At 36.8% G+C, this 20,116-nt stretch overlaps 1 protein-coding gene across 1 annotated transcript in view; it reads right to left on the bottom strand.

Annotated features, from left to right (window-relative positions):
- The window catches only part of LOC140156244 (uncharacterized), a 78,471-nt gene that overhangs the window by 52,316 nt on the left and 6,039 nt on the right, over positions 1-20,116 (bottom strand). Inside the window, exon 2 of the mRNA XM_072179240.1 lies at positions 18,735-18,789. Coding sequence (XP_072035341.1) covers positions 18,735-18,789 — 55 coding nt within the window. The remainder of the gene's footprint in view (positions 1-18,734; positions 18,790-20,116) is intronic.

The following is a 20,116-nucleotide window of genomic DNA, read 5'->3' as shown; positions in this document are numbered from 1 at the left end:
TTCGCAGACAGCCTCACTCAGGGCAGTGGTGCACGATTTACCCGGAGAGAAACCATGCTGGTCTGAATACAAAAGGCAATTATTCAAAAGGTGACTGCGAATATGGTCGGAAACAATGCTCTCCAACATTTTAACAACAATGGATGTGAGAGCAATCGGGCGATAGTTTTTAAGATCACACCGATTACCTTTTTTATATACGGGGACAACATTTGCTGTCTTCCAACAAGAAGGAAGAGTACCACTGGAAATAGACATGTTAAAAATACGAGTAAGAATAGGGCTGATGGAATAAGCACACAATTTTAACATACGACAAGATATAGCATCAGGGCCAACTGCTTTATCAGGGGACAGAGACTTGATTTTTTTAAGCACCATGCCATTAGATATAATAATGTGACTTATGGTAGGAACATCAAGTACAGGTGATGTTATCTCTCTGACATCAGAATTGGTGAAATAACTGGCAAACAGTTGGTTGAAGCCATTAGCTATATAACAGAGGGATTTGATGACTGGGCACCCTCAATAACAAAAGAACGAGAATCTGGTTCAGCACGTTGGGATCGAACAAAAGACCAAAAGCTCTTCAAATTATCATTCTTTGCAAATTTGGCTTCCCAGTGGGAACTATAAGCCTGTTTTTTTTTTTTTTTTTTTTTTTTTTTTTTTGATGATGATGTTCATAAACCAACTGGTGAATTTGTAGATGTTATAACATCATATTCTCTATACCCTAGTATAACTAAACCGACTCGGATAATTAGAAAATCAGCAACTCTGATTGATAACTTTTTTACCAACAATTATGCAAATCAAACATCTGGCATTATTCTAACTGATATAAGTGACCATCTTCCTATATTTGTATCTACAAACTTAAGTGTTTATGGTAAAAATACCAAAGATTTTGTCATCGAAATTAGGGATACGAGTGTACAAAACATTGATGCACTTAAAGATAAACTTAGCAAGGTTGACTGGGACAATGTGTGTGAAAATCATGATGCCAATGTATCATACAACAAGTTTATTGATAAATTTAAAGCGGTATTTGATGAATGTATTCCAAAAAAAGGTAGTTAAGAAATCTCATACAAAAAATAGGATGCCTAGGGCACCTTGGATAACATATTTTCTACTAAAATGTATTCGTAGAAAGAACAAGTTGTTCAAAAAACATATCCAAAAACCTACTGATGCGAATGTACTCGTACATAAATATAAAATGTATCGTAACAAGTTAAACTCCTTATTGAGGAGGGCAAAACAAAATTATTTCAGTTCACAACTGGACAAAGAAAGGTATAATATGAGAAAATACATGGAAAATTCTGAATTCTGTACTCAGATGTCCAAAAAAGACATCTTCTCAAAAGTTTGTAAGTGACAATGAAACTTATAATGATCCATCAAAAGTAGCGAACAAATTCAATGAATTCTTTGCCAGCATTGGACCTACACTACAGGGGCGTAGCCAGCTTTCTTGGTCAGGGGGGGGCAAAATAAAATTTTTGGGGCACAGACGAAAAAAATTGCAGTTGCATCATACAATACATAGAAACTGTATGTCTTCGAGCTTCCCGAAAAGGGCCTTGTTGAGATGATGTACGCGCGTAGCGCGAAAAAAATTGTATTTTACACTATTTTCGCCCATTATCCGGCCCCAAAAAGGCTTTATTGTCACAATGTGCGCGCGTAGCGCGGAAAAATTTTGTATTTTACACTATTTTGGCCCTGAATTTTGCTAGAAAAGGGGCTCCTTGCCCTTTTTCTTTTCCTTTGCCCTCCTGATTTTCTCTTTCATTTTTTGTCAGAGGGCACTTTTTCTTTCATTTTTTTTTGTCAGGGGGCACTCTGCCCCCTGCCCCCTGCTGGCTACGCTACTGCTACACTAGCTGCCTCTATAAAACACCAAGGTAAAAATTTTGATGAGTATCTAACTAATAGTTGCAACTCTAGTTGTTTTTTCAAACCGACAGACGAAAATGAAATCCTGAAGATTATTAACAACTTAGGTAATAGAAAAAGTCCAGGTTATGATCTAATAAAGTCTGACGTGGTAAAATTGGTTGCCACTGAAATTTTATATCCATTGAAAATCATTTTCAACAAGTCACTAACAGAAGGAATTGTTCCTGATGCTATGAAAATAGCAAAGGTTGTACCTATATATAAGAAAGATTCTCCACAATTATTTGATAATTATAGACCAGTATCTGTGTTGCCTTGTTTTTCAAAAATTCTTGAAAGAATTGTTCATGAAAGATGTAGTAATTTTTTAAATGCCAAAGAATTACTGTACAATAGGCAATATGGGTTTCGTCATAAACATTCTACGTATATGGCTGTATTAGACTTGATTAAAGATACAAACAAGGCTATTGATGAAAATATGTATACTGCAAGTGTCTTCATGGACCTTTCAAAGGCCTTTGATACTATTGATCATGACATCTTATTACAAAAGTTGTACCATTATGGTTTTCGTGGTGTACCGTATAACTGGTTTGAAAACATATCTGTCAAACCGTAAACAATATGTATCTTTTAATTCGGCAAAATCATCTTGTACCAGTGTGAAGTGTGGGGTGCTACAGGGCTCCATCTTGGGGCCACTACTATTTATTATATATATGAATGACATTAGCAGAACATCCAAACTTCTATCGTTTATATTATTTGCAGATGACACAACTGTTTTTCTTTCTGATAAAAATATTCAAAGGCTTTGTGACAATATGAATAAAGAATTGAAGGAGATTGTTAACTGGTTTAAGTGTAACAAGTTATCCCTGAATGCTAGTAAAACAAATCTTATGTTTATTGGAACACCTCATCAAACAAAGAATATAACTGATGTCCACAATGTATTTCTGGATGGATGCAAACTTTCACGTGTATATGACGTTAAATTTCTGGGCATTACACTTGATGACAACCTAACTTGGAAGTCACATATTAACAACATTAGTAAAACATGTTCTAGAAATATTGGTGTCCTAAACAAACTTAAACTTTTTTTACCAAAAACAAGCCTGTATCGTATTGTACGCTAATCTTACCATATTTAAGCTACGGTATAATATTGTGGGGTTCTGCTAATAAGTATAATTTAAACAGACTTGTGAAGCTCCAGAAAAGAGCAGTAAGAATTATAAATAATAGTTCGTATCTTTGCCACACCAAACCATTGTTCGAAAAGTACAATTTACTTAATATATGCCATCTGTATAATAAAGAACTGGGTATATTTATGTACAAATATCATAAGGGTCTATTACCAAGTTCATTTGACAACTTGTTCATAAACATGAAGTCTATTCACAATTATAATACCAGAAAGAAAGAGAATTATCGAACTGACATCCATAAAGTCACTGATGTTTTAACACTTGTCCTAGGCTGTGGAATAGTTTGCCAAGTGAAATTAAAGAAGCTAAACTGGTAAATGAATTCAAAAATACGAGGGGGTATCAAAAAGTTTTAGAAATCGCCCATAAGTGAAAGAGCTATATCAATGAAATTTTGTCAGTGCAATCAGTGGTCCTTATGTACATTATGGTCCAAAAATGGTCTCATAGGTATGTTTACTTTTTTACAGGTGGTACTAGATGCCAATAACCCGCTGCCCCAGTTACTGCGCATAAACTGCAAGATTGAGAAAATGGAGGCAAGCAGCATTATTAAGATCCTGCTTTTGAAGGGTTGCAGTGCCTAGAAAATTGATGATGAAATGAAAGTTATCTTCGGTGGTGATTGTGATATGTCACTGTTGCTTTTTGGAAAAGGAATTTTTATTTCATCACAGATTTTCTGGGCACTGTAACCATTAAAATGGAACTTAATCATGCTGCATGCCTCAATTTTCTCCATTTTGCTGGTTATGCGGTTACATAGGCAGGTAGTGACATCTAGCTCCTGTAAAAAAAGTAAACATACTTATGAGACCATTTTTGCACCATTATGTACATAAGGACCAGTGATTGCACTGACAAAATTTCATTGATATAGCTTTTTCACTTCTGGGCAATTTCTAAAACTTTTTGATACCCCCTCGTAGTATGTTTAGGTATCTAAAAGATAACACATAATGTCACAATTCATATTGTGCTAAATCTATGTTATTCACTATACTATTTGATACTACACTACTGCTATAATATTTGCCTACTTAAAATTGTATTATGTAAATTAAAATGGGTTCTTATAATTCATATTGTGCTGACTCTATGTTATTCACTATACTACTTGATACTATACTACTGCTAAAATATTTGTTTGCTTAAAATTGTATTATGGTAACTGCTAAAATATTTGTTTGCTTAAAATTGTATTATGGTAAATTAAGATGGGTTCTTTGTTTATTTATTTATGTTTATTACACAAAGTTATACACACGAATTCCAGTCGCGACCATACCCACTCCGACCAAGGCCAGTTCTCCATTTTTGATAGACTCAGTCTGCCCCTCGTCGAGATAATTGTATAAATGCGGCTCGGGTGGTAGGGGATCCAAGAGTGCCCCAGTGAGATTGTAATATTGCCGCATCGCGTCGTCGACGTCCTCGAAAGTTTTTTCCGCGTGACCCTGCCGTTTTAGCTGCTGGTTGATAAAGTCAATTCTCTGAAGACGAGACTGATTCCACGAATCTCGATCGTGCTGGAGTTTTTCCAAAGCGAGATCGTGCCTCTTCCTTTCTGTCGAACTAGACAGAGTGCTAAAAAGATAATTTGAACCGCTGAATCTCCTCCTGCCATCATGAGTATTGAAGCCATTTTCCTTTTATTCTACGCCAAAAAAAACCCACCTGGGATTAAACTAGACACCATTTACCTCATATGGAAAGGTTTGGCTACAAAACGATTCTCTTATAAACGCATCTATGCACAGTTTCCACCTCCACACACCTGAGTACACAATTTTGTCCAAAAGCTTCCAAGCAAGCAATTAATTGTCTCTACACAGTCTTTGTTAATACTACACGGTTGAGTGCATAGCACCATAAGAGTTGTGTGAGCTTCTAGCTGGTTGCTCCAATCGGCCTGTAACTTGGGGAAATGATCCCTGACATTTGGGGAGTATTAAACGGCAAAGGTCATCCAATGTCAAAGGTCAGGTAAAATTTTAAGTTGCTCCGATCGGGCTGTAACTTGCATGAAATGATCTCTGACACTTGCGGAGTATAAAACCGTAAAGGTCATCCGAGGTCAAAGGTCATCCAATGTCAAAGGTCAGGTCAAATTTAAAATTGCTCCGATCGGGCTGTAACTTGCAGGAAATGATCCCTGACACTTGGGGAGTATAAAACCGTAAAGGTCATCCGAGGTCAAAGGTCAGGTTAAATTTAAAGTTGCTCCAATCGGCCTGTAACTCGGGGAAAACAATCCCTGGCACTTTTTAGGGAGTATGAAACCGCAAAAGTCATCCGAGGTCAAAGATCAGGTCAAATTTAAAGTTGCTCCGATCGGCCTGTAACTTGGGGAAAATGATCTCTGACATTTGGGGAGTATGAAACCGCAAAGGTCATCTGAGGTCAAAGGTCAGGCAGATAGATGGCGCCAGTCCACATACGGAAAGAACAAAGACTTGATTTTTGTCCCAAACGGTGTCGCTCACACTGTAAACTCACTTAACACCAACTACATTTAATTTTATATGTGGACTAATAAAATGCCATGAGAATACATATACTAGTATTGATTCCTGATTCTTCAAGTCTGTTTTCATGTCCACAACGCATCCAATCTCCTCCCTGAAAAGACGCATCCCTTTTAAAGGGATTTTTTTTATCATATATGGTTAATGGTCAAAGGCGCGGCGTCGCGACGCGTCGCTCAGAACAATATTTAACAGTCCTTCTGTGTATGGGAGTGTCATCAGGGCCATTCGCTGATCTGAATGATCTCTGACCTGGGTATTGCGGGTGTGAAATTCCTCATATTCTACTTGATATCTTAATGGTGCATTGTGGAATAGAAAAAGTTATGTGGCAAAGAACGCCGTGCAAGAAATCTTGTGGTCGCCTGCTCCGCAGCCGATGGATGATGAAGATGGGGACAGGAATGCTTTTAAATGACGCATAAATATTAGTAATATGCATTATTTCAGATATTTTGGCATAGGACCAAAGGACATGACAACTAAACAATGACACATTTTGGACAACATTAGAGCACTTTTATGCTTATTAGCTAGTTTGCATATATTTTTGCTATTATTTGTTCCCCCTTTCGGCTGGGCAAACCCCCCCCTTTTACACTCATAAATTAATTTGGTTTTTTTTTCACAGTCCCCCCCCCCCTTCCGTGTAAAATTAAACCTTATAAGCCGTTTGAACCAAACTGACTCAAATTGACATATACAATTACAATATACAGCCTGTCTCAAAAACAAATATGCAAGTGAAAAGCGCCCTCTTTGGCAATTAGAAAATACTGATTTGACATGATCATCGTCAACTGCGCAGTCTTAGCTTGCAAATGCCGTTTGTTCTGTTCAATTTGCTTGTTTCAATTTCAGTTAACAACGAAGGGGTAAAATCACAATTGTGCCACTTTTACTAGGAAGAGGGCTGTACATGTAAATCAATGATAGCATCAAGTTACCAAGAATTCCTTCGTGAAATCATAGAATGCATCGGCATCGATTACGCAACAATACAAAATTGTTTTTACTGTTTTATCAAGATACAGGTATAATGATTCTCTTTTTGCACTTCAAAATCAACCAAGCGTGGTTGCCGTGGAGGTGCACGTAAACAAAGGCAAATAAGTACTGTTATTAACATTAGAAAAACACATCCTCAGGCTCAACGCCCTCAGAATCAACACATATATGACAGACCCAGAGTGTTAACCAGCATCCCTAAGAGCAAGAAATCTGTGTCTCATAAACCTCAGGAGAGATCCTTCTTACCCCGTTTCTTTTTGACCAATGCCCGCTCAGTCATCAACAAAGCCGATGAATTAGAATTACTTTTAAGACAAGAGCAATCTGACATAGCTGTGGTCACTGAATCGTGGGTTACTCCAAACTCAGCTCCTGAACAATATTCCATTGAAGGCTACAATGTTTTTAGCAAATGTCGTGAATCTATGCGTGGAGGAGGTACCCTTGTGTATGTCAGAGATCCCATCAAGGTGGAGGTACTACCAGATGTAGATGTTCCCCCTGAACTTGAAGTTGACTGGCTACGAATAACACACCCCAAGCTACCTAGATCAGTCCCGTATATAGTGTTATGCGCTGTCTACATCCCACCAGACTCTGAATACCAAGACTTGCTAATTTCACATTTGTGCACAACTGTAGATTATATAAAAACTCACAAATCCCAGGCCGGTGTTGCTATCTTAGGTGACTTTAATCGCACCAATGTCAAACCATTGTGTCTTGGTACCGGGTTGACACAGGTGGTCAATAAACCAACAAGGGAAAATGCCATCTTAGATCTGATCATCACAGACTTTTATAGTCTTTATGGCACTCCATTGTCAGTTCACCCATTGGTAAGAGTGATCATAACTGTGTCAGCTGGATACCCAAGTCTTCTAGGCCAATTAACGGGAAATCAATCAGAAATGTTCAACCCATCACTGATTCCAATCTTCGTGTGTTTGGAAGATGGATTCAAGACCAAAATTGGTCTGAGGTATACAGTAATTCTGATGTCCAATGCAAAGCAGATGCTTTCTATCAAATTGTGAATGAGGGAATTACATCCGTTTTCCCTATTAAGACAGTCCGGTTACATGTCACCGACAAACCGTGGATGACTGATAGAGTGAAATCCCTCATTGCACAAAGACAGAAAGCTTTTGCTGCTGGAGACAATACTGCTAGGGTTAAACTCAGAAATAAGGTCATTCGTGAAATAAAAAAAGGCTAAAACAACTACAATGCAAAGAAAGTCAAGAAACTCAAAATGTCTGACCCGAGAGGGTGGCACAGGGAGGTTAGAAACCTGGCTAATATGAAGAAAGCTGATCCAACCATTCATGTTTCTGGTGTTGATACAACAAACCTTGCTGGTGTGGCAAATGCTATCAACACACACCTTGCTAGTTTTCCTAATTCTCAGGAACCTCTTGACATGAGCGAGCTCCCTTCATATCTTCCAAGCCCTGAGCCACATCCCCGGGTACAGACATGGGAGATATATGATGATTTGAGCAAACTCTCGGCATCAAAAGCAGAGGGGCCAGATAATATTCCTCCGAAGCTATTAAAAGAGTTTGCTTATGAGTTAAGTAGGCCTGTGACGAATATTATCAATGCCTCACTGAGTCAGAGTAAGGTTCCTACCCAATGGAAAGAGGCCAATATCATCCCCATCCCAAAACAAACTCCTCCCTCCATCGACAAATTGCGCCCAGTGTCTCTGACGCCATGTTTGGCCAAAGTCGCAGAGGGCAGGGTTTGTAAGTGGATTACAGATCAAATTCAACCTAACATTGACAGTAGGCAGTATGGTAATCAAAAAGGTGTCTCAACCACCCACTGTTTAGTTGATGCCTACCATCATATGATATCTGGTGCTGAAAAACAGGGGAATATCAGTACCCTAGTGCTTACTGATTTCTCCAAGGCCTTTGATCTGATAAATCATAAGATTGTTGTTATCAAATTACTGAAATTAGGTGCTCCTCCCATTTTGGTTCAATGGGTGGTTGATTTTCTTACAAATAGAAAACAAAGAGTCAAGTACAAAGATACATATTCAGACTGGGTCTTGCTTAATGGTGGTGTCCCTCAAGGCACCGTCATTGCCCTCTCTCCTTCCTCGGCATGATCAATGACGCCTTGATGTTCCAAACCACAAAGTGTGGAAGTATGTGGATGATCTTACTATTGGTGAGAACAGGGCCTATGGTGAAGCCAGCACCGTGCAAGACAGTCTGGATTCTCTGAGTACTTGGGCTGATGAAAACAAATTGAGGCTGAACCCAGCTAAGTGTCAGGCTTTACAAGTGTATTTTGGCAGGAGGGAAGTTCCTGAGGTTGACCTGCATATTTCAAATCACCAACTTGCAGTTGTTGATAAAGTCAAATTACTTGGTGCCATGATCCAAAATGACTTAAAATGGGATAGCCAAGTCGATAGCATGTGCACTAAAGCAAACCGCAAAATGTTTATGATGCGCAAATTAAAAGAAGCAGGGTTCAGCCCCAGTGAGCTACTCACAGTATATAAGGGATACATGAGACCAGTATTGGAATATGCTGCCCTCTTTGGCATGCTGGCCTTACTCAAAGTCAAGTGAACCAGGTGGAGAACATCCAGAAACGTGTTTGTAAGCACATCCAAGGCAGGGAGTACATATCTTACTCCAAATCTCTAGCAGATCTTGAGCTGGATCCACTCCGCAACCGGAGGGAAAAAATATGCAGAGATTTTGCCACAAAGACAACTACCTCTGAGAGGTTCTCCACCTGGTTCCCGCCGGCTGAGTATAGGTCTGTCATGACCCTTAGAAACATGAGAAAATACAAGAACTTCAAGTGCAAAACAAAAAGATTCCAGGATAGCCCCATGCCATACATGGCTGACCTTTTAAACAAATAATTTGGTGTTTTTGAGTGCAATTGTATTATTGTATTTTTTCAACTCATTTTGCTGCCAGGTTTTTGAATATTATCTTGTCTATTATCTTGTGTTAATTTGGTTGACCCCCCCCCCTGTTATCAGGTATTCAAACTTTTTAGCAGCTGGTCTGCTCAGTGCAAGTTTGTCTGTGATAGCTATTTCATTTTCATTTTTATCTATTTTTTTTCCAAATATTTAAATCCAATTTATTTTCTTGCAAGCAGCTGGTCTGCTCATTATGTATCCCCTTCCAAATTTTGCCCCCTTTAAAACAGCTGGTCTGTTCTGTGTAATCCCCATGGTCTCAATTTTTGTTTGGTATTATTAATTACATGTATTTCTAATGTGCAATATTTGATTTTTTTTATATATATTTAAATGTTTCTCGTGTGCAATTATTCTAAATGTAATTTGATGTTTTTACAATTCCTAAATGTGTCTTTAAAATGTTATTTGATGTTTTTATACTATTTAAATCAAATTGTAAAATCCATGTAATTCAGCCATTTGGCTGCAATGTGTTTTAATAAATATACTATACTATACTATACTATAAACAGATCAAATAAAAAATATTTCACATTATGCTGTAAAATTAAATACATGTGTGTACATGTCAATGATTTTTTCTTTGTCAATCAAGACATGTTAAAAGACAAAAATATATTGCACACTTTGTTGTCAAATTAAAATCATGTCAACGAAATAGGGCCTATTACATATCGTATACGTTTGAAATTGTACCGAGCAATTGTTAGATAATCATATCTAATCCTACAAATGAATGTTCTTTTATTAACTATACTGTACAGGTATTTGGGATTTACATTCTATTCAATATTCTAGATAGTGGCACAAAAGGGTTTTCATACATTTGTGTTTAGTGAAGCAGATCTCTAGATTACCGAAACCAAAATGAACAAAACAAACAGGATTTGAAAGCTAGGACTGCTCCCTTGACGTTGATGTAAGCTTCGAGTCACAACAGTATTTTCTAATTGCCAAAGAAGGCGCTTTCCACTTGCACAATTTTTTTTAGACAGGCTGTATAATACTATTGGTTTACACCTGTAACAGATGCAATAATGAAATGGTATGAAATAATGAATAATGAAAAATGAAATGGTCACCTACACAGTCATGAAAAATTGTGTAACGGGAAACAACGAATTGATTTTCATTGGCCTAAGCAATGTCATTGTTCATTGAATTTACAACCGTATGACAAAACAGGCGGGACTAGTAACTTTTCGCACAAGATTTGCAATTTAAAGACAATTGGTCATTGCACATTGAAATGAAGTTAGTATATGGATAATATAAGTGTGCTCTTTCATATGATGCTATGCACTTAAACGTGTAGTGTAAACAAAGACTGTGTAGAGACAATTCACTGCTTGCTTGTAAGCTATTGGACAAAATTGTGTGCACATGTGTATCAAGGTGGAAACTGTGCATAGATGCATAAGAGAATCGTTTTGTAGCCAAACCATTCCACATACATGTAGTAAGATTTTATGAGAGTGAGAGTTGATGTCACTTGGAGTTGGTACCCCGGGTTTCGAACCTTATGCCCCTTACGTGCCAAGCACGCGATCACCGACCGGTAGCCACGGGGTTTCGCTGGCCCGGGGCCGGCTAGCGACTTCGTGCGTATGTAGGACTTACGCTGATTGCGTCATGGCATCACATGGGATTCATGCATGCGCAGTGGTTATTCTCGTGGTATTTTGTGTTATCCTTTAGTTGACATGAATTCTGTAATCTCATTGGTCAAACACCACTTTGATAAAATCCGTATTACCTGCGTACTCCTCATTAATATACAGGTAGGTATTATTTCCCGTATTACCTGCGTAGTCCTAACACGCGCGTGTCTGCGTAAGATGTCTCTCGTGATATCCTAAGACTCGCGCGCATACTTCACGCGCAGCATGGCTGCACTGTTAGAGAGCAAGGAAGAAACTATCCTACTTTCAGTAAGATTATCAAACTAAATTATTCCTTCAGCAAAGTTTATACAAGTCGGAAATTCATGTTCACTAAAGGATAAAATCGTTACACCCTGCTTGTTCTCACAAATACGGGAAAATATCTACGGTCTGGTATGGTGCCGTGTTTCATTCAGCCTTCGTCTTCATGGGATACGGCACCAGACCGTAGATATTTTTCGGGAGCAAACTATGAATGGCAAAGTGGTGCAAAAAACGCATAAGATAAACGTGTAAGGTTACACGTGTAAGATTGCATCTTACACGTGTGAGGTTGCATCTTATATGCGTAACATTGCATCTTATACGTGTAAGAATGAAGCGTGAATTTTAAATTGACGAATCACAGAGTAAGAAATCACAAACAACCAATCATCTCATCATGTGTAACAAACTTCAACCAATAATGTGTAAAGACGTTGTAACACCCACGACTTCTTATGGGAGCACACCACTAAATCAATGCGCCATTTGTGCAACCCTACTGAGTTCCGGTAAAATTAAAAAAGTTTTTGAGGTATTATGGGCTGCTCTTTAGAATAATAATCAGAAAGAGTAGCGAATTGTAGCTTAAATGAAAGTGTACAGCCTGCGCATGAATTTGAATCACCAAAAAAGTCGCATTTTTACAATTATCGAGAAAATAGGTCCGCGTATTAAAAAATGGGCAGAAACAGGTTTTCATAAGACATGTCAAAAACAGTAAGGGCGCTGTTTAGTGGCTCCTACCGGGAAAACGAGACGGAAGACTACCCATACATTGAAACATATGTTAAACTTTCATCGATTTGCAATCGACTGGTTATCATTAAATGTCTCAGAAAGCGCCGATAAGGCCTCAAAACGAGCAAAGAAAACTGGTGTTTCTACACGTATTTCAATGGGGCGATTATTTAGTGGTGTGCGCCCTTCGAAGGGCCTAGGAGTAAAAATGTGCTTTTCAGAGATTCAGCCAAAATTGAAGTCGGCTTTTAATTAAATTGCAGTTTTTCGATTTAAATAGATAGTTTTTATGTTAGTGAATATAGTTTTAAATGCAAGTCGCGCTAAGCTTATTCCCTCAGAGGCCTTCAAAGTTGAAGAAATTGCCACAATTTGTGTGAAAACGCGATTTCTTGGATTTGAAGCAATTTGGGCTTAAGGTGACAAATCGGTGCATGCCTTTTAAAGCTGCCAAATCTTGGTTTTGTAGGGGGCGGGGGTGATTGTTATAAAATCATTAACAGTCGACCCTTGCAATTATGAAACGTAATTTACTCTCATTTAAAACCGAATTTTATCAGAAAGACGGTCAAAAACTATCTAGAGAATTGGAATTCAATGCAAATTTAGAAGAGTAAGCATGAATGGTCAAAATGTTGAAAATTTGCCTATTTTCGGAATCCACCATAGAACTTTGAAAGGCTATTCCTCTTGATGTGAATGTCACAGAGTTTAAATTTAAAGTGTTTTACTCAAAACATTTCATATTTCAAGAAAAAGATAAAATAACTCAATTTTATGAACATCAAAAACCCTTGAAGGAGCACACCACTAAATCAATGCGCCCTTTGTGCAACCCTACTGAGTTCCGGTAAAATTCAGAAAGTTTTTGAGGTATTATGGGCTGCTCTTTAGACTAATAATCAGAAAGAGTAGCGAACTGTAGCTGAAATGAAAGTGTAAAGCCTGCGCATGAATTTGAATCACCAAAAAAGTCGCATTTTTACAATTATCGAGAAAATAGGTCCGCGTATTAAAAAATGGGCAGAAACAGGTTTTCATAAGACATGTCAAAAACAGTAAGGGCGCTGTTTAGTGGCTCCTACCGGGAAAACGAGACGGAAGACTACCCATACATTGAAACATATGTTAAACTTTCATCGATTTGCAATCGACTGGTTATCATTAAATTTCTCAGAAAGCGCCGATAAGGCCTCAAAACGAGCAAAGAAAACTGGTGTTTCTACACGTATTTCAATGGGGTGATTATTTAGTGGTGTGCGCCCTTCGAAGGGCCTAGGAGTAAAACTGTGCTTTTCAGAGATTCAGCCAAAATTGAAGTCGGCTTTTAATTAAATTGCAGTTTTTCGATTTAAATAGATAGTTTTTATGTTAGTGAATATAGTTTTAAATGCAAGTCGCGCTAAGCTTATTCCCTCAGAGGCCTTCAAAGTTGAAGAAATTGCCACAATTTGTGTGAAAGCGCGATTTCTTGGATTTGAAGCAATTTGGGCTTAAGGTGACAAATCGGTGCATGCCTTTTAAAGCTGCCAAATCTTGGTTTTGTAGGGGGCGGGGGTGATTGTTATAAAATCATTAACAGTCGACCCTTGCAATTATGAAACGTAATTTACTCTCATTTAAAACCGAATTTTATCAGAAAGACGGTCAAAAACTATCTAGAGAATTGGAATTCAATGCAAATTTAGAAGAGTAAGCATGAATGGTCAAAATGTTGAAAATTTGCCTATTTTCGGAATCCACCATAGAACTTTGAAAGGCTATTCCTCTTGATGTGAATGTCACAGAGTTTAAATTTAAAGTGTTTTACTCAAAACATTTCATATTTCAAGAAAAAGATAAAATAACTCAATTTTATGAACATCAAAAACCCTTGAAGGGAGCACACCACTAAATCAATGCGCCCTTTGTGCAACCCTACTGAGTTCCGGTAAAATTCAGAAAGTTTTTGAGGTATTATGGGCTGCTCTTTAGACTAATAATCAGAAAGAGTAGCGAACTGTAGCTGAAATGAAAGTGTAAAGCCTGCGCATGAATTTGAATCACCAAAAAAGTCGCATTTTTACAATTATCGAGAAAATAGGTCCGCGTATTAAAAAATGGGCAGAAACAGGTTTTCAGTCTTAAGAGCATGTCAAAAACAGTGAGGGCGCTGTTTAGTGGCTCCTACCGGGAAAACAAGACGGAAGACTAAAGACTACCACCCATACATTAAAACATATGTTAAACTTTCATCGATTTGCAATCGACTGGTTAAATTTGGAAACTGGGAAATTTAACATTTTAGAGTGTCAAATTGACGTTCTATCTACCCATACCCCCCCCCAAACTTTAGGCACATGCCTATCTGCACGTCCTTATATTATGCGTGATATAAGAGTGGGGGGGGTGCAATGATCACATGTCGCTTTTCGGTCATGTTATATTTGTGATTGTACATATTTTTAGTAAACAAAGTCACTTTCCTGATGTTAATGGGATTATAAATACAGTTTAACATGGTCAAAATGTTTCTCTGGCCCTTAAATGCCGAAAATTGCGAAAAGTATCATATTTTGCACCCAGTCCCAGCTTGTTTGGAGCCCTGTTTTATAACTTTAGAGCGACTAGCGATAAAAAGCAATTACACTTTTTTAGGATGTTGACCACTGATTCCAAAAATAAAGAATATCAAAAATATTTTTTCTTCGAAGACTCATTTTTATAGGCTATGGACATGATTAATACCTGATTTTAAGTGCCAATAAGTTCAGATTTTTGTCTGAAACTGATGTCTTTGCAAAGAAAAAAGATCTGTTTTCTATTTCCGTCTACAAATACGCGATTTCATTCTTAAACGCACGAGAAATTTGCTTCAAAACACAAGTTCCCGTCGAATTGACAATTTAAGACCGGGCTATTGAAATTGAGCTATTTTAGCCACAATATCATAGAAGTGGTCACTTTTGATTATCTCAGTGCACAAAAAATGAAACATCTTTGGAATTATTTTGATGCAAAATGTAATTATAAGATCAAAACTCAATTATAACCGTTTGAAAATAATCACTGAACCTTTAATTGGGTCTCAATAGACATTTAAAGTCAAAGCATACTATATTACGGCCTAATGATGGAAAAATGACGGCATTTTTATTATATGACCAAATATTCAATTCCCAAGAGAGAAATTTATCAAACAATTCTAATGATAGGGGTTCTTAATTTTAGATCTTGCAAAAATAATACACACAACTGGGAAATTTAACATTTTAGAGTGTCAAATTGACGTTCTATCTACCCATACCCCCCCCCAACTTTAGGCAGATGCCTATTTGCACGTCCTTATATTATGCATGATACAAGAGTGGGGGTGAAATGATCACATGTCGCTTTTAGGTCATGTTATATTTGTGATTGTACATATTTTTAGTAAACAAAGTAACTTTCCTGATGTTAATGGGATTATAAATACAGTTTAACATGGTCAAAATGTTTCTCTGGCCCTTGAATGCCGAAAATTGCGAAAAGTATCATATTTTTCACCCAGTCCCAGCTTGTTTGGAGCCCTGTTTTATAACTTTAGAGCGACTAGCGATAAAAAGCAATTACACTTTTTTAGGATGTTGACCACTGATTCCAAAAATAAAGAATATCACAAATATTTTTTCTTAGAAGACTCATTTTTATAGGCTATGGACATGATTAATACCTGATTTTAAGTGCCAAAGAGTTGAGATTTTTGTCTGAAACTGATGTCTTTGCAAAGAAAAAAGATCTGTTTTCTATTTCCGTCTACAAATACGCGATTTCATTCTTAAACGCACGAGAAATTTGCTTCAAAACACAAGTTCCCGTCGAATTGACAATTTAAGACCGGGCTATTGAAATTGAGCTATTTTGGCCACAATATCATAGAAGTGGTCACTTTTGATTATCTCAGTGCACAAAAAATGAAACATCTTTGGAATTATTTTGATGCAAAATGTAATTATAAGATCAAAACTCAATTATAACCGTTTTGAAAATAATCACTGAACCTTTAATTGGGTCTCAATAGACATTTAAAGTCAAAGCATACTATATTACGGCCTAATGATGGAAAAAATGACGGCATTTTTTATTATATGACCAAATATTCAATTCCCAAGAGAGAAATTTATCAAACAATTCTAATGATGGGGGTTCTTAATTTTAGATCTTGCAAAAATAATACACACAAAAATTTAACATTTTAGAGTGTCAAATTGACGTTCTATCTACTCATACCCCCCCAACTTTAGGCACATGCCTATTTGCACGTCCTTATATTATGCATGATATAAGAGTGGGGGGGTTGAAATGATCACATGTCGCTTTTCGGTCATGTTATATTTGTGATTGTACATATTTTTAGTAAACAAAGTCACTTTCCTGATGTTAATGGGATTATAAATACAGTTTAACATGGTCAAAATGTTTCTCTGGCACTTGAATGCCGAAAATTGCGAAAAGTATCATATTTTTCACCCAGTCCCAGCTTGTTTGGAGCCCTGTTTTATAACTTTAGAGCGACTAGCGATAAAAAGCAATTACACTTTTTTAGGATGTTGACCACTGATTCCAAAAATAAAGAATGTCAAAAATATTTTTTCTTAGAAGGGTGCACTACACTAAATCCTTCCGCATTTGGTGTAACCCTTCATAGTTCCGGTAAAAAATAGCGCCTATGCGAAATATATCGGCGTCCCAAGGGAACCAAATTTGAGTGACTCTTGGTTGTTTGTGATAAAAACGATAGAATAGGAGCTCAACATTACAAATCTGTTCAGAAAATGTTCCGAATCGAATGTACATGGGCTGTAGACCCTCGGAATAATATCATGGCCGGAACCGGTAAGGAGGCGAGAGTGTCGGCTGAAATTCGGGATGGCGCTGTTCAGGAGTTCGTATCTCTTAAGCTTGTCTCAACTTGTCCCAAAAAATCAAATTTAAATAAAAGTTTAATCTTTATTTAAGACGTTGATTCGATCAAAATATTAAAAATGTTGTTACATGGGGTAGAAAAACAAACTTACTTTCTTGTATTTTCCCGTGTATTTCAATGGGACGATTACTTAGTGGTGTGCGCCCTGGTGTACCGAGGATAAGGAGAGATTGTCATCAAAATCGTAAACGAGGCATTTTCTTAATTTGTATGAGTGCTACAATGCCTGTATTTTATGACGAATTTATGTCAGAAATTGTCCCGATTTATCTCACTTTTATGCTACTTTTTTCAGTTATCTGGAGTCAATTAATACTCATATCAATTAAATTTCAAGAGGTGATGGTAAAAATAATCACGTTTGCGAAAATTACCGCGGTGCAGATCGATATCGAGGTTGAGATTTTTCAACACACGTCGTGCAAATGAAATCGGAATACCGTCCATCCCTAATATGCAATTCTTACGCGTATACGAAATGCTATGCCGAGATTTCATTGGTCGAAGATGAATACGTGTAAGATGATAGGTTGTTTGGGGTTTAAATATAGGTTCTTTATACAATGTTATATATGATTCGTCAATTTAAGCATCCCGTTAGATTCTAAGACGTTTAAGATGCGATCTTACACGCATAAGATGCAAACTTACACGTGTAAGATGCAATCTTGCACGTGTAAGGTTACACGTATACTCTTACACGTTTTTTGGTCCATTTGGCCATTTATCATGTTTATAACAAACAGTGGGTAACCCAGCAAACACAAAAACGTTTTTAAAACGTTTTAAATAAGTTATATTTTGGGTTCTGGTTTAGGTAAAAACGTTTTAATAACGTTAAATAACGTTATAAAGGTCATGAAATCAATTTAAAACGTTTTGTATGAAAACACACTACAGCAATATTTTTTAAATGTTTTCGAAATGTCATTGTAAACTATATTTGCAAACATTTTTGGTTAAATATTTTGTCAACACTAAAATAACATTATGTTAAAATATTTGCACCCAGCAAAAACAGAAATGTTCTTAAAATGTTTTTTTACAAAACGTTTTAATAACATTTAAATGTCGGGTTATATAAAGGTCGTGAAAACATTTTAAAAACGTTGTTGTAAATATTTTGGGTAAACATTTTTTGCAAAACATTTTTTCAACCCCAAAATAACATTCTGTTTAGAATGATTTGTACCAAGTTTTCAAAAATGTTTTTGGAATGTTATTAAAACGTTTTTATATCCTTTATATAACCCGACATTTAAATGTTTTCTGTAAAACATTTGTGTTTGTTGTGCAGTAAATTGCCAGTAAATGTTATTTAATGTTGTGAAAACGTTTTATACCATTAATGTACCCTTCATATAACCCGACATTTAAACGTTTTCTGACAAACTTTTATAAGTTTTTGCGAATGATGTCGAAAACGTTTTGTGTTTGCTGGGTAATAGTGTTATGGTTTAAAATTAAGCTGGTTATACTTACCTATATGAGCATCCAAGCAACCCATCACTATCACTACTACTGATTAATGCGCTAACTGTGAGGATAAATAACAAAATACAGCAAGTGTAAATGCTATGCGTGCTGGCCATAGATGTCAACATAAATCAATAAAAATAATTATCAATAATAACCACTGAACCAATAGTGCGCTTTTTTGTACTCAATTTAATATATTTGTCATGCCAATTCCAAATAATTATGGTCTTAAATGTACAATATTTGAATTTTTCGAGAAAATTTGGAACTTGTCATCTGCAGAATTGGGTGCTACTTCAACAAATGCTGGAATGAGACAATTCTTCAAACATTTTCCAATATCACCGTTTTATGTAAATGTAAATGGGCAGAGTACTGGCGTCCCCAAATCTGGAAAATATTTTTGACTGATTCCCCACCTACTACATGAATTCTTCCCCATTTTTAAACCGTAGCCCCACCCCCCCCCCCCACCCCTTCGGTTGCAAAAATGTTTAAGCCCATATTTCTGGTCAATTCAGCGATGTGTTTATCACAGGTAGTTGGGTTTCCATGTATTAGTCTTCCGAAAGTCATGCATAAATGGCGAACGATCTCTATTTCCGTTTCTAAATGGCGCACATTCCCGGGGCACATTCAGGTAAGTTAAGGATTGGAAGCATTAAGGCGATAATTTCTCAAATAAGTAAAAAAATCGCAGTTTAACAAATAACGGTTCAAATGAAAGCCATTATTACGGTGATAATTATTGTATCATTATAATAGGTCTAACACCCGTTTAAACATTTGTTGCGGTGCCCCAAGTTCATAAGCTATTTTATCTCACAATTTGCAACGTCTTTTGGGATGAACTTTTCACTGTCTTTTGTATACATTTTAATGTCTAGTATGCCACTTTCTTTGTATTTCCTTTAATATGGCTGTACATATAACAGTAGGTGTGCATGGAGTTAAGGGATTATTCACAAACACTTGTAATGGGGGGAGGGGGCTTTATGCAAAAAGGGGGGCCTAAAAATGTTGATAACTTTGTAGAGGCCCATTAAAAAATCATCTGATCTTTTCTCCCAGAACATGAGTTTACACTATTTTCTATGGGGTTGACGTATATTTGTCATGGCCAATAAGGAGGCCTGAAAATAATTTTAGGTCCCTAACAGTATTTACGTTAGTGAACGGTGCCTAAGATAGTCAATGTCTGTCTTTAGTTCTTCTTCTGTTCTTTGGTATATGATCACAGTCATCTTAGCATCTCCAGGATGTCAACTAATGTAATGTATATATAATGTAAGATTGGCTAAAGTTGGACTGAGAGTGGATTCCATGACCATGCCAATTTTTGCCTGTAAAATGTGTCATCAAAGCAAAAAGTGTTGTAGGCAAAA

Source organism: Amphiura filiformis, chromosome 7 (assembly GCF_039555335.1).
Source record: "Amphiura filiformis chromosome 7, Afil_fr2py, whole genome shotgun sequence".
Taxonomy (NCBI): Eukaryota; Metazoa; Echinodermata; class Ophiuroidea; order Amphilepidida; family Amphiuridae; genus Amphiura; species Amphiura filiformis.
Note: the sequence above shows the minus strand (reverse complement) of the source record. Positions and strands in the feature narration are given on the sequence as shown.